The 13,403-nt window shown below is 53.9% G+C and overlaps 3 protein-coding genes across 3 annotated transcripts in view; all 3 read left to right on the plus strand.

Annotated features, from left to right (window-relative positions):
* COL7A1 (collagen, type VII, alpha 1) overlaps nucleotides 1-8,197 on the plus strand; it is a 33,331-nt gene extending 25,134 nt beyond the window's left edge. Inside the window, exons 96-118 of the mRNA XM_006873659.1 lie at nucleotides 75-110; nucleotides 331-390; nucleotides 487-531; nucleotides 781-825; nucleotides 898-933; nucleotides 1,018-1,074; nucleotides 1,221-1,292; nucleotides 1,792-1,863; nucleotides 2,113-2,148; nucleotides 2,485-2,565; nucleotides 2,799-2,852; nucleotides 2,929-2,982; nucleotides 3,057-3,119; nucleotides 3,548-3,610; nucleotides 3,721-3,837; nucleotides 4,022-4,099; nucleotides 4,198-4,251; nucleotides 4,380-4,428; nucleotides 5,432-5,464; nucleotides 5,802-5,888; nucleotides 6,111-6,203; nucleotides 6,336-6,533; nucleotides 8,181-8,197. Coding sequence (XP_006873721.1) covers nucleotides 75-110; nucleotides 331-390; nucleotides 487-531; nucleotides 781-825; nucleotides 898-933; nucleotides 1,018-1,074; nucleotides 1,221-1,292; nucleotides 1,792-1,863; nucleotides 2,113-2,148; nucleotides 2,485-2,565; nucleotides 2,799-2,852; nucleotides 2,929-2,982; nucleotides 3,057-3,119; nucleotides 3,548-3,610; nucleotides 3,721-3,837; nucleotides 4,022-4,099; nucleotides 4,198-4,251; nucleotides 4,380-4,428; nucleotides 5,432-5,464; nucleotides 5,802-5,888; nucleotides 6,111-6,203; nucleotides 6,336-6,533; nucleotides 8,181-8,197 — 1,500 coding nt within the window. The remainder of the gene's footprint in view (nucleotides 1-74; nucleotides 111-330; nucleotides 391-486; nucleotides 532-780; nucleotides 826-897; nucleotides 934-1,017; nucleotides 1,075-1,220; nucleotides 1,293-1,791; nucleotides 1,864-2,112; nucleotides 2,149-2,484; nucleotides 2,566-2,798; nucleotides 2,853-2,928; nucleotides 2,983-3,056; nucleotides 3,120-3,547; nucleotides 3,611-3,720; nucleotides 3,838-4,021; nucleotides 4,100-4,197; nucleotides 4,252-4,379; nucleotides 4,429-5,431; nucleotides 5,465-5,801; nucleotides 5,889-6,110; nucleotides 6,204-6,335; nucleotides 6,534-8,180) is intronic.
* A 31-nt stretch (nucleotides 8,198-8,228) lies between these two features.
* Nucleotides 8,229-8,567, plus strand: UCN2 (urocortin 2). The gene has a single exon (XM_006873660.1). The coding sequence runs from the start codon at nucleotides 8,229-8,231 to the stop codon at nucleotides 8,565-8,567; it is 339 nt and encodes a 112-aa protein (XP_006873722.1).
* Nucleotides 8,568-9,956: 1,389 nt separating this feature from the next.
* The window catches only part of PFKFB4 (6-phosphofructo-2-kinase/fructose-2,6-biphosphatase 4), a 40,254-nt gene continuing 36,807 nt past the window's right edge, over nucleotides 9,957-13,403 (plus strand). Inside the window, exon 1 of the mRNA XM_006873634.1 lies at nucleotides 9,957-10,028. Within this exon, the coding sequence (XP_006873696.1) occupies nucleotides 9,965-10,028 (64 nt within the window). The 5' untranslated portion in view covers nucleotides 9,957-9,964. The remainder of the gene's footprint in view (nucleotides 10,029-13,403) is intronic.

A 13,403-nucleotide genomic window follows, 5' to 3' on the forward strand; every position in this document is an offset into this window, starting at 1 on the left:
CTGCACTGCACAGCTGGGTACAGTGCAGGCCCTGAGGGGCAAGAGGACCCTCCCTTACTTATTTTGACCTGCAGGGAGCAGCCGGGGCCTCTGGACTTAAAGGAGACAAGGTAGGTAGGACAAGCCTGGCTCTTTCTTGTGTCCCTGCTGACTCCCTCTGACTTCTGCTGACCTCTGCCACCCCTGACCTGGATAACTTACACTGACCGCCCCATAATCCCATGTCCCCCATGACCCTCACTGACTTTCCATGACCCCACTGACCGTAATGACCTTGCACTCATCCCCTTCTATCCATCCCATTCATTATGGTATTTTGCTGATTTCCAGGGAGATCCTGGAGCAGGGCTGCCTGGAGCCCGAGGAGAGCGTGGGGAGCCAGGTGTCCGGGTAGGAATGTCCCAGGAGCACACTGGGGCTCCCATTATCACTGTCCTTGCCTCGACTCCCAACCTGTAAGTCACTGAGCCTTATGTCCCCATCCAGGGTGAAGATGGCCGGCCTGGTCAGGAGGGACCCCGAGGACTTATGGTGGGTCCTCTTGTGGGGAGCATCTTGCAGTGTGACTCCGACCCAAGGCACACTCAGCAGCCTGTCCCCCACATCCTGCATGTCCTCCTGACCTTATCTCCTGGGACACTCTCTAGTTCAGCCTTCCAACTATAGGTCCTCCTTGTCTACTCTCTAGTCCTCTTTGTTCCCTAGGCCCTCCAGCTTCCTGAGTTATGTCTCCTCTAGTCCCCCCAGTTTCCCTCAGCTCAGTCTTCTTCCCTCATATAGGGACTTCCAGGCAACCGTGGGGAGAAGGTGAGAATGTGGGAGAAGGTCCCAGGGGTTGAATGGGAATGGGATGGGTCTTCTCAATTTTGATGGAATTCGTGTTTTTCCACCCAATAGGGTGATGCTGGATCTGCAGGGTTAAAGGGTGACAAGGTGAGTATGGGCATGAGAGAGGACAGGGATGCGGGCTAAGGATACCCCTGATTCCTCTGACTGCCCCTTCCTACCCCTGCTCAGGGTGACTCAGCCATGATTGTGGGGCCTTCGGGACCACAGGGTGCCAAGGGGGATACGGTGAGTGGACCTGGTCCCATGTGGAAACTGGGTCTCTCTGAGATATGGGAGGGGCTGCTATGGGGCTGGGCACAGGGATCTGACAGCACATACCCTCAGAGTGAGGGAGCCCAGCCCCTAACCCTAACTTCTGACCCCTGGCCCAGGGGGAACGAGGGCCTCGGGGAATAGATGGTGACAAAGGACCTCGGGGAGACAGCGGGATTCCTGGAGAGCAGGTATGAGGAAGAGGGTGGGGCCTTTGGGTTGTGGGAGCCCTCTGGGGCGGGGGGGTCTTTGAGGGCCGCAGAAGAGCTTTATGGGAGTTCTAAGGGAAGAGTTTCTGTAGGTGGCAGCAACTCTTTGGGGTGCTGTACGGATGGGGCTCTGAGGAGGGCTCAGGGGCCTCAATGAGATGTTAGAAGGGGCATGGGGCTCCATGAGGGGATCCGTGGGAACAGAAGGAGGATCCTTGGGTTTTAGGGGTGCTCCAGGTGTGGTTATGGGGCCAGAGGCATGGGGAGGGACAGGAGTTGGGGCCCTGGAGAGACTAATGAGCCATTTAATAGTTGCAGCCCCCAGTCCCACCCTGCAGTGGTATGGGCAGGAAGGGGTGGGGATTGGGGACTGGGACAGTCATGGGAGTGGTGTCTCACCCCAGTTGGTGGGTTCCAGCTACATTCCCATCCTCTAGCCTGGTCTAGTCCTGATTGTGTCCCTCTGCTGATCACTCCACAGGGTGTCAAAGGGGAGCCTGGTGACAAGGGCTCAGCCGGGTTACCAGGAATACGTGGACTCATGGGACCCAAGGCAAGTCCTCCCCACAGGTATAGGCACAGAGTCACATGCCACACACACCTGTCCCCTGGGTGGCCTCTGAACCAGGGTTTCCAGCCTCCCCCAGCTTTCCACATTCGTGTTCACACATGATTTATATGGGGCCTGGGCCCTGGTTACGAGTCACCTGGTGGCTATATGAGCAGCAGATATATCAGCACACAGGAACACTCATGTCCTGAAGGGCCACCTCCAGTACCCTCTGGCCTTTGTTTCCCATAGGGTGAGTCTGGTGCTGCAGGGATCCCTGGAGACCCGGTAAGATGCCCCTACTCCTACAGGGAACCATCTGTTCCTACAGGGCCCTCCCTACCCCTGGGGTGGTTTCTGCCCATGTGGTGGCCTTTAACCTACAGTGGCTCAGTGGTGGCTTCATGCTACCCAGGGCACATCACCGCCACATTAATCATCTATGATGATTCTGCCTACATGGTGACCTCTACCCATGACAACTCTTGCCCCCAAAGAAAATCCTGCTTTCCCAGGGTCCCTGACCTCCCATGTGACTGCTGCCCCCATGGTCTTCCCTCTCACTAAATCAGGGTAATTGTCTTTGGTCCCTCACTGACCTCACACTGACTCCTTTACCTTCAGGGACCCCCAGGAAAAGATGGATCCCCTGGTGTCCGAGGGAACAAAGGAGATGCTGGCTTCATGGGCCCACGGGGCCTCAAGGTGAGTAGAGAAATGGATTTTTGTTGTTGTTGTAGGCCCTGATGTTGGAGAGTGAGGTATTTGGAGTCTGAAGTCCGAGACATGGGGTCAGATGTTGGATTATCTGGATTGAGTTTGGGGTGTTAGATCAGAGGTTGGAGTGTCTAGGGCCACTTTGAAGATTTGGGGTCAGGGTGAATGCCATAGAGTGAGATATCAGGAAGTTGGGTGTTTACCTGCTTTTTCTCCCTTAGGGCGAACGGGGAGTGAAAGGTGCCTGTGGCCTGGATGGAGAGAAGGGAGACAAGGTACAGATGTGATGGGGGAGGAGGAGGGCCACAGGGTTTATAGCCTAAGGCTCACCCTTCCACCTGGCACCTGCAGGGAGAAGCTGGTTCCCCAGGCCGCCCTGGCCTAGCAGGCCGCAAAGGAGAGCTGGTGAGTGTGGGGTAGATCTAGAATGAGGGAGGGGCACATGAGCCAGGGCCCAGCTCATGACTTCTCTTCTCCAGGGGGAGCCAGGTCTGCCGGGCCAGTCGGGGCCCCCCGGAAAGGAGGGCCTGATCGGTCCCAAGGTACAGGGTCTCTGGGAGGTCAGGGTAGGGCAGAGGAAATCACAGTGGGTTCATGAGGGTTTGGGGCCAGAGAAACTTGTGGAAGGTTAGGATATTGAGGAATGGAGTGGGGCTGGTCTTGAGGTTTCAGGGTGGGTTTGGATCATAGGGTCAGGGATCATGGAAATGTAGGATTAGAGGATGGAGCGAAAGGCAGTAGGGTAATGTGCATCAGGACAGGGGGTAACAGTGGGTGGGGTCAATGTGGGTAGGTAGGAGTGTCCATTTAAGGGAAGTAGGTAGAGTTCAGGCAGAGAATGTTAACAGTGGCGAAGTGGGGTGAGGGTCCTGGGCTGATGGCATCACAGGCAGTTGGGTTGAGGAAATTGTGGGGGCTTGAGCTGAGGGAGGTCAGGGTGGAGGGTGTCTCATGCTGTCTCTGTCCCTAGGGTGACCGAGGCTTTGATGGGCAGCTAGGACCCAAGGGTGACCAGGGTGAGAAAGGAGAGCGGGTGAGTTGACCAAGGAGACCAAGGTCATCGTAAATTGAGGGGAGCGTATTCCCTGGAAATGGATCCATTTTGGGGTGCTCTGATCATTTACCTTGATCTATCTTTCCCAGGGAACCCCAGGAATGGGAGGCTCCCCAGGCCCCAGGGGCAATGATGGTTCTAGTGGTCCACCTGGGCCTCCTGGAAGTGTTGGTCCCAAAGGTCCTGAAGGACTTCAGGGCCAGAAGGTAAGAGGCCCCCACTCTGACCTCTGACCCCATAACAACCCTGACCCTTATAACCTTGCTGACCTTTGATCTGCAACCCAACCCCAAATTTCCCTGACCAAACCTCTGAATCCATGATCCTTAACTTGCCTGACTTAGGGCTCCATTGTTTCTGATGCTGCTCCTTGGTCCTTATGTCTGACAGGGTGAGCGGGGACCTCCTGGAGAGAGTGTGGTGGGGGCTCCTGGGGCCCCTGGGACCCCTGGCGAAAGAGGGGAGCAGGTGAGTGAGGACTCTCAGGCTTGGGGGTCAGGAACTGGAGTGACCTCTGGGGTCCCTGAGATCAGAAGTTACAACCTGGTCCTGTCTGTTACACATAGGGACGGCCAGGGCCTGCTGGTCCCCGGGGTGAGAAAGGAGAAGCTGCGCTGACCGTGAGTGTGGGTGGGCTGAGCCCTGACACCTGGCTTGCTGCTCTCCCTCCATGACCCCTGCATCATGTGTCCCTTGTCCTCCCTCTGATCCTTGGGTTCTTCCTGTTGCATGTGGTCTTGTCTCCCAGGAGGATGACATTCGGGGTTTTGTGCGTCAGGAGATGAGTCAGCACTGCGGTGAGTGGGGTCAAGCCCAGAATCTCCAAGGACCCATCCCCACCCCACCCCATCCCATCCCAGCCTACCTAGACAGGGGAAGGCAGCGTCCTCAGTACTTAGAGGTGGCCAGAAACCAAGAAGATGGTCAGCTATTCAGAAGGGTATGTTTGCTAATGGGCAGACATGCTAGTGGGACAGCCCTAGGCAGACACACACTAATGACCAGAAGTGCTGGTGAACACATGTAAGGGCAGACATGCTGACAGACTTTCCTCAAACGGAGACACAGACAGATGTGGATAGACACATAGGACACTGACTGGTGCCTGCAGTAATGGGTGGGCACCCAAGGGGAAATGGGCCTGCCAGACTCACAGGTGGCAGCCTTGCTGCTAGAGAGGGGGTGATGAACACACAGGCAGAGTCCACAGACGGAGAGTTGCATAGACCCTGATAGATGGCCACACCAACAGACAGGTGACACATAGGCTTCTGGGGTCTCTTTGTTCCTGGATGCCTAGTGTGGGGCTTGGTGTGGTGAGGGAGGGTTGGAGGTGAGAACAGAGCTGTTCCCTCTGGGCCTGACACATGGATGGAGTCAGGCAGGGTGGGATGGCCCTGAGGGGCAGCAGAGAGTGAAGTTCCTCTCTCCCCATCCTTTTCCCTGTGATGGCTCTTAACTCTTTCTGATTCTCGCTCTTGTCTTTCCCACCCCCTCTCTGTATCTTGTTTCTGACTCTCACTCTGTCTGTATCTGTCTCTTGCCATTTGTTGGCCTTTTCCATACTTCTCCTTGTTCTTTGTCTGTTTATTCTTACTCTGTCTTTCTTCCTCCCTCTCCATATCTCTGCTTCCCACCTTCTCTCTTTGCTTCTCTTCTCTCTCTCTCTCTTGCCTGCTGTCTTTCTGTTCCTTTATACTTCCATCTGTCTGTGTCTCTCTCTATGTATCTCGCTTCTTTCCTCCATCTTTCTCTCTCTGTCTCTTGGTCTCTGTCGTTGTCCCCTCTCTGCCCCTCCAGCTTGCCAGGGCCAGTTCAGTGCATCAGGATCACGTGAGTAGTTTTCTGGTGTCCCTTCTCCTGGGTTTTCCTTACCTTAGGTCCTGCCTTGATGTGGCTCTGTAGGATAAAAATGCTGTAGGATTAACATAAAGTCCTGGTGTGGCTCTGTAGGATAAACACTAGACTGATAACCACAAGGTCAGTGGTTCAAATCCACCAGTCGCTCTTTGGAAACCCTATTCAGGATCTCTATGAGTCGGAACAGACTCCACGGCACTTATAACAACAAGGCCCTGCCTTGCCCTTCCCCTGCGTGCTCTCAGTAGGACATAACTGGATGGTTGCCCTGCTGAGCCCAGGGTCCCATGCCCCTTGCTCTTTGCTCCAGGGCCCCTCCCTAGTTATGCTGCAGACACTGCTGGCCCCCAGCCCATCCATGTACCTGTGCTCCGGGTCTCTCATGTGGAAGAGGAAGGTGAGAACAGCTGGGCTCAGATGCATGTGTGGGTGGGGCACAGACAGACACACGTGTGGTTGCTTATGTGTGCGAGCAGAGCATACACCATGTACATAGGTCTACATGCAGGGTACATACATGGACACTCTGTGCACACACATGGGGAGGCAGGCGCTGCCCGCCCTGCCCCAAGGACCAGATTTGGGCAGCCCCATCACAGCACACCCTTCCCTGGTATAGGCCAGCTGCCCCCCGAGGACGATGAGTTCTCAGAATATTCAGAGTACTCTGTGGAGGAATACGAGGACCTAGAGGCTCCCTGGGAAGGCAATGGTGAGGATGGGGTTGCTGAGCCCAGGGCGGATCAAGTAGGGGTAGACATCCATCTCTGCAGACCTCTCACTGACCCCCAGGCCCTCTCTGACCCTATTCCCTTGCTGACCTCTTGACCCCCAGCAGTCCCAGACCCCTGCATATTGCCACTGGATGAGGGCTCCTGTACTGCCTATACTCTGCGCTGGTATCATCGGGCCTCGGCTAGTAGCAAAGGAGCCTGTCGTCCCTTTGTCTATGGTGGTTGTGGAGGCAATGCCAACCGTTTTGGGACCCGAGAGGCTTGTGAGCGCCACTGCCTACCCAAGGTGGTCCAAAACCAGAGAGCAGGTATGGGCTTACCTCCAGCCCCATGGAGCCTATCTGGGGGACCTGAGTCTGAGGACTGAATACAGACGCCCAGCTATTGAGTCCCCAGTGTGGTTCCCTTGCATGCTTTCCTATATGGGCCTGAATGTGGAGCCCCTCTGAGACCAGAGCCCCTACTCCCTCCCTCCTTGACGCCTTTGCCCAGTGTGTTTCTGTGGCCTGTATATTGGGGGAGAAGGTCAGATGACTGAAGGCAGCTTGCTCTCACCCTACCCAGGTGCTGAAGCCTAGACGATGATCCAGAGGAGTCTGGGTTCCTCCCCTTGGTGCTAGAGGCCTGTGTGCACGTGAGCGTGCATGTATGTGTCCGTTATTTCAGTGACTTGGTCCCCGTGGGTCTGGCCTTGCCCCCTGTGGACAAACCCCCATTGTGGCTCCTGCTTCCCTGGCAGCTGACTCACTGTTGGGGGGGATGGCTGTGGGCAGTGAGCAGACGTGACTGGCATCTGACCCACACTTTGACCCAAGCCTCTGACGACATGGTGCTGATTCTGGGGGGCATTAAAGCTGCTGTTTTCAAAGACCCCCATTGTGACTCTCTGGAAAGCTGTTTGGACATGTTCAGGGGGCAGAGTTTCCCCAGGAAGTCAGTACTACCCTATGTGGGTGCAGAATCCCTCTACCCACCCCTAATCACTGTCTGTGACTCTCAGTCCTCAGCTTGTCCCCAGTAAAGAATAGATAGGGTGGAGCCTGAGGATGTTCCTGGCTGCCCTGCAGAGGGGATGAGTCACGGGTGGGGGGCTGCCTCATGCTTCATGGCCCAGTTCCTAGCCTAGTGGGGAGAGGGAGATAAATGGGCCCTGGAGTGGGGCAGAGGGTTAGACTCACGACAGTCAATCCAGAGGCCCCAACTTATCCCTGAGGAGGCTGGTCCAGGTAGGACTGGTGTCTAGTTAGGGTGGGCAGGGTCTTCGGGTTGAGCAGAACTGGGGGTCGGGTTAACGGAGGTCTCTGAACCTGGTATGCACTGGAGGAGGGGGGAGGTGGTGGTCTGCGATCTCTGACTGCTTTTATTCCTGCCTTTCTCTGAACTGGATCTGTTGCAAGCTCGCTTGCTCACAATTACAGCTTCTCCTTTTATCCCTCTGTGTTTCTCCCTTTTTCTTTGAATCTCTTTATTTCCGTCTATCTGTATGTTTCTCACATCACTGTCTCTGTCTTTTTCCTCCAGTCTCCCTCTATTTTTCTGTGTTTTCATTGCATTCATCTCATTTGCCTTCTCTCTCTTTTTGTTGTTGTTTTTAAGTGATGTCAAGTAGGTTCCTATTCATAGTACCCTGTATAGGGTTTCCAAAGAGCAGCTGGTGAGTTTGAACTGCTGCCCCCTGTGGTTCAAAGTGCAGTGCTGATGCTACAGTGCCACACCAGGAGTCCTCTTACTCTGGATCTCTAGATTTATATTGGTCTCTCTGCCTTTGTGTTCCTGGCTCTCTGTCTCACTCTCTCTTTCTTTGACTCACACTCTTCTCTGGCTCACTTTTGTCTCCTCATCTCCCTGTCTTTATTCCTCTGTCCCCAGCCTCTCTTATCTCTCCCTCTCATTCTTTCAGTCTCTGTCTCTCTGCTCTCACTGCCTGTCTCTGTCTATGGCTCATTGTTGACCAGATGAACCCCTGGCCTGAGCCTGTTTTCTCCTCACAGTCAGACTGCACAATGACCAGATGGGCTCTGCTGGTGCTGATGGTCCTGATGTTGGGCAGGGTCCTGGTCCTTCCAGCGACCCCGATCCCAGTCTACCAGCTCTCTTCTCACAATTTTCCCCAGGCCACTTCTTGCTCTACGGCCTTGGAGAGGACTCTGGCCACCACCACAGGCCCCTCAGCTAGCTGGGGCCGTGCCAGCCCTGGCCCTCACCCTGGCCCACGTATCACCCTCTCTCTGGATGTCCCCCTTGGCCTTCTAAAGATCCTGCTGGAGCAGGCACAAATCAGGGCTGCCAAGGAGCGGGCTGCTGCCAATGCCCGCATCCTAGCCCATGTTGGCCGCCGCTGAGTCTAAAGGAGGGGTTCCCAAGGACCAAATGATGAGGCCACATATGGATGGAAGCATTGAAGAGCAGCGGTGGATCTGGAGGGCACATCTGGGCAGAGTGCATCTGTGCACCACTGTAAGGGATCGCTGCTATGTGCTGCCATAACACATCACAGAGTTACAATTGTCTGGACAGCCAGGACATCACCATGTTGGGTTACTGCCATGTAGAATCTTGTCATGTCTGGGTGTCCCACAGTCACAGGGCAACTGGACACTTCCACATGTGGCCACCACTATACCACTTTCAGGAGTCCCAACTCAGGAAGACACACTGCATCTGCACACTGCCACCTCATATTGCTCGTGAGCCAGATCCAGCCCATCTAAGCTCCATAGTCTAGGTCCCACCTCATAGGTTACCTTAGGGAAGTGCTGGTCAGTGTCACATGTTCTGTGCCCCAGGAGGCAGCACCTACCCAGATAGATGGGGCCATCAGTACCATCTTCAGGCCATCTCCCAGAACCCATACGTGGCAAGTCTGGCTGTGGGGAATGTGTGTGAGTGGCTGAGCCCTTGTATGCTGCCTCTGTTGCGAGTCTCTGTGTATATGACAGCAGTAGATGTGTGTGAGTGATGGAAGGGCTTGTCTCCCCAACTCTACATGAAGTCCCCACAGCACACAGCCAAGCACAGACCTCCTGTAGCTCTCATACCACCTTGATCTTGGACACGACACATGGCTCCAGGGAAGAAGGCTGCCAGGCTCCAACCAACTCCACCCCTTCCTTACTGAATTCCTCACTGAATTGTCCTGAGCAAAATGCTTACCTCTCTGAGCCTGTTTCCTTATCTGGAAGGCAGGGTGATGCCACCAAGCTTCTTGTGAACACTGGATGATAGAGTGTATATGGATGTTTTGGTATGCAGCAGGTGTTCAATAAATGCAAAGTGATTAAAGGATGGGAGGGATGCGAATCACAAAGTCACGCGTACTAGTGACACATGAGGGCTGAGTCAGCTGGCTACACTGCCCCTCTGTCGCCTCCTCCTACTTCACTGATCTCACACCCTCCAGCTCCATTGCGGATGGGAGATGGGCTAACTCTGCCCAATGTGGACAGGCTTGCCTGGGGATGGGGCAGGAACTAGACAGTGTGCACAACACAACCCCAGCTGGAGATAAGGGCAGACACTAGTGAGGACGCCTCCAGTACTGCCTGTGTGAGTTAGGGGACCCTGAAGTTGACCTCCACATTTGTAGAGAGAGTACCAGAGCAGTCTTGGGGGGCGGGTTCAGGGCGGGGCTGGGAGAGGCGGGGCCATAGGCAGCCGGTGACTGTCTTCCCAGAAGTCGCGGTCTGGGTGCCGGACTCTGGAGCCAGGGGGCGTTGGCCAGCGACAGTTCTCTGGCAGGATGGACACAGGCACCAAAGGAGGCAGCTCCAAGACAGACCCGGAGCCAGGGAACAGCGGGCGGGGTAGGAGCGGCAAGGGTGGAGGGATAGGGGAGAGACTTAAACGAAGTGTGGGTGGTGGTAGCAGGGGTGTTAGGACATTAGAGGTCTTTCTGGGTATAGGAGTACTCTGAGGGGACGTCTGCCTGTCAGTTGCAAGGAGGAGGGGGAACACTTGCCTTGCAGGGGAAAGGGGGCTGGGCCAAGGGGAGTTATAAATAGCGTCTTCCTTCAGCTTAGGGGAAGGGACAGCCAACTGAATCTGCTTCAGGCCCTCCCACATTGCCCTTTGCTGGATACCAAGGGGTCACTTCCGTCCAGGACCCTTCCAGGAGCCACACCAGTTTAGGGGAGTTCGGAGGTTCATTTGGGAAGTTTTTGATACCACTTGACTATCACCCTTAGACCAGTATTTCTAGGGTGCCTACTGAGTGCCCTGGGCTGGTCCTGAGCTGCTCTAAGCAGCTACTGTGTGCTCTGCCTTACTTTGTGATCACACGGGTCCTGAGCCACACTCAACATCTACAGTGTGCCCTGGCTGATCCAGGGCCATTTTGAGCCCCTACTATATGTCCTGTGCCGGGCCTGAATCAGGAGGTGCAGCCCAGGGTTCACAAGGATGCATGATTCCAAGTTAGAACCTCACACCTCTTTCTGTCTTCTGTGCCCAGGTAAGTGCTGAGTGTGATCTTTGGCTAGAATTAGCCATAGAAAGCCGGAACTCCTGGAAACTCCCAGTCACAACGAAGGGGGCCTCAATTAGGGAGGGAGGCAGCAGACGGCAGTAGACCCTTTGCAGTCGGCTTGCCTCTGTGCATGTGCCTGGGTGCAGGTCTTGTTTGTGTGTGTGCAACTGCATGCTGGTGTACGTCAGCATGTGGGTCTGTCTGTGTGGAGTGCACTGAGGTTCGGGTCTGTATGCTGCCAAGGGTGCTTTGGTGGTTCTTCCAGGACCACCTATTAGATCCAGGGGCTGGGAGGAGTGTGAGCATCGAGAACTGAGGATTGAATCCTTTAGTCACTCCACAGCTCCTGGCCTGGGACACTGGGGAAACTTTCCAGGCTAGGCTGGGCAGGTTTCTGGTGGGAAAAGGCTGAGCAGGACATGTTCACCCCCAAATACACACTGACATCTGGAACACATACACCCCTTTGGGAAGTGGTGGGGGGAGGATAACTGGCTTACTTTGGGATGCTCCTGAGAAGGGGAAAACTGAAGAGCCAATTATCCTTTGGCCATCTACTGATGCTAAGGGGACAGAAAGTATTTCAATGGAGAGAAGGAGCATTAGCCCAGATGTGGAGATGGGAAATGCGTTCGTGACACGTGTGGGAGGAGAGGTTTTGAAGGGCTGGGTGTTGAGCTGGGCTCATCCCACATTGTGAGTTGACTCTGGAACAATGATCTTTCCTGAGGATTCTCCCTTTTTGGATCCTGTTTCCTATACCAAAAATGAGGCCATGGAGAACACCTTCAGAGTAGATGCAGACTCTGGCCGTAGAGAGGGGCCCTAGGCTACTCCTGTCATAGACTCTTTGCTTTAACTGGATGTAGTAACTTGGGAGGATGTGTCAGCGTCAGCCCAGACTCAGACTTTCTGGGGAAGAGTAGGTGTTGCAGTTGCTTTTCTTGGGAAGTCAGACACAGACTGCCTGAGTGTGGGGATAGCTTCCAGAGGTGGCAGTGGTCTTCTGCCCCATTCTGGCTGCCCCTTACCCTCAGCACTTGACTAACATTACAGGAAGGCGAGATTGGGTGGCCTAGCAGGTGCTGGGGTCTGTGGATGTTAGCAGAGGGAGCCTTCGTTATCATTGTGCTGGGTGTGGGCATGTGGCAATGAGGTGTCAGAGGCCATGTTGGCCCCAGGATAACCTTGGCAGTGGACAAGAGGCAGGAAGGCATGACCATGACCATGCCAGGAATAGAAATGAGTGGCTTTGGGGAAGTAGGGAGCAGACAGGTCATAGGGGCACCCTACTCATCAGGGGCCTCCCATGGATGTGCTCAGAGCTTTTGAGCATGAGTTGGAGGGTGGGCCCTGCACAAGGAAGACAAGGAAGGAGGAAGTGGTTGACTCTGTTTGGTGCAGGTAAAACTAGATTTAGGGAGGGTCCACTTCAAGTAGGCTTTCAGCAAGTGGACCTGTTGAGCCTTCATTTCTTGTGAAGTAGGTAGAGCCTGTGCCACGGTGTCTTGGGCTGGATTGCGGCGATTGTGGCCTGGAAAGTCAGGATGGGGCCAGAGGCAAAGGAAGGAGGCCCTGTCCCTTCTGCTCCCAGGGTTAGCTCTGTTTGCCACTAGCACCTGGCTCCTGGCTGGGCACTAGGGATGTAGTGAAGACTATCACTAGAGGGCAGTGTGACTCAGAGGGAGTCCAGGCAGAAAGTGAGCTGGGGTCGGAGTGACACAGAGAAGGTAGGAGCTTTCAGGGGTTGGACTGGGAAGGCAGCAGAGAGTGAGCAGATTCCTGAACTGTCAGATCTCTCCTCTACCCACTGCTCCCACTGCATTTTTCAGAGATACCCAAACCCAAACCAAACACGCTGCCATTGAGTTGATTCGACTCATAGCAACACTGTATAAGGTTTCTGAGAGTGTAAATCTTTACTGGAGTAGAAAGCCTCTTCTTTCTCCCAAGTACAAGTAGCTGAGGTATTGAAACTGCTAAGCCACTATACCACCGGGGTCCTTTTTCAAAGATACTGTTATTATTGTTAAGTGTTATTGAGTCTTCAATTTTGACTCATAGCCACCCTGTATAGGGTTTCCAAGGAGCCGCTGGTGAGTTTGAGCCACTGACCTTGTGGTTCAAACCAACTTTGCAGTGTTGATCCTGCAGTGACACACCAGAACTCTGTAAGAGGGATATAAATGATGTAATAAATGATAGCACTAATATGGAGTCTCTGGGTTTTCAATTGCTAAAAGATTGAATGTTCAAGTCCAATTAGAGGCACCTCTGAAGAAAGGTCTGGCAATCCACTTCCCAAAAAAGAGAAAATTAGCCATTGAAAATCCAGTGGAGCATAGTTCTACTCTGACACTGTAACCATGAATAGAGTCCACGCCACAACAACTGGTAATGGTAGCATGCTTTAAGTACAGATTTCTTAGATTTCCCTTTATACTAGATCTTGTAGCGTCTTGTGCATCCTATTTTCCCTGATAAAAAGACACAATAAAAATGCGAAATCTCCAGATTAAAGATTTAATTTGTAAAAATGAAATCCTGGAAGAGATAAGATACTGCCAGAATTTAGTAGATATACAGAGTATGGTTAAGGAGCTCTGGTAGGGTAGTGGTTGCGAGTTGGGCTGCTAACCTCAAGGTCAGCAGTTCGAAACTACTAGCTGTTGCTCATTTAAAAGCCTTAGAAACCCTGTATCGGGTCGTTAAG

The sequence above is a fragment of the Chrysochloris asiatica genome, unplaced genomic scaffold, assembly GCF_000296735.1.
Source record: "Chrysochloris asiatica unplaced genomic scaffold, ChrAsi1.0 scaffold00246, whole genome shotgun sequence".
Lineage (NCBI taxonomy): Eukaryota > Metazoa > Chordata > Mammalia > Afrosoricida > Chrysochloridae > Chrysochloris > Chrysochloris asiatica.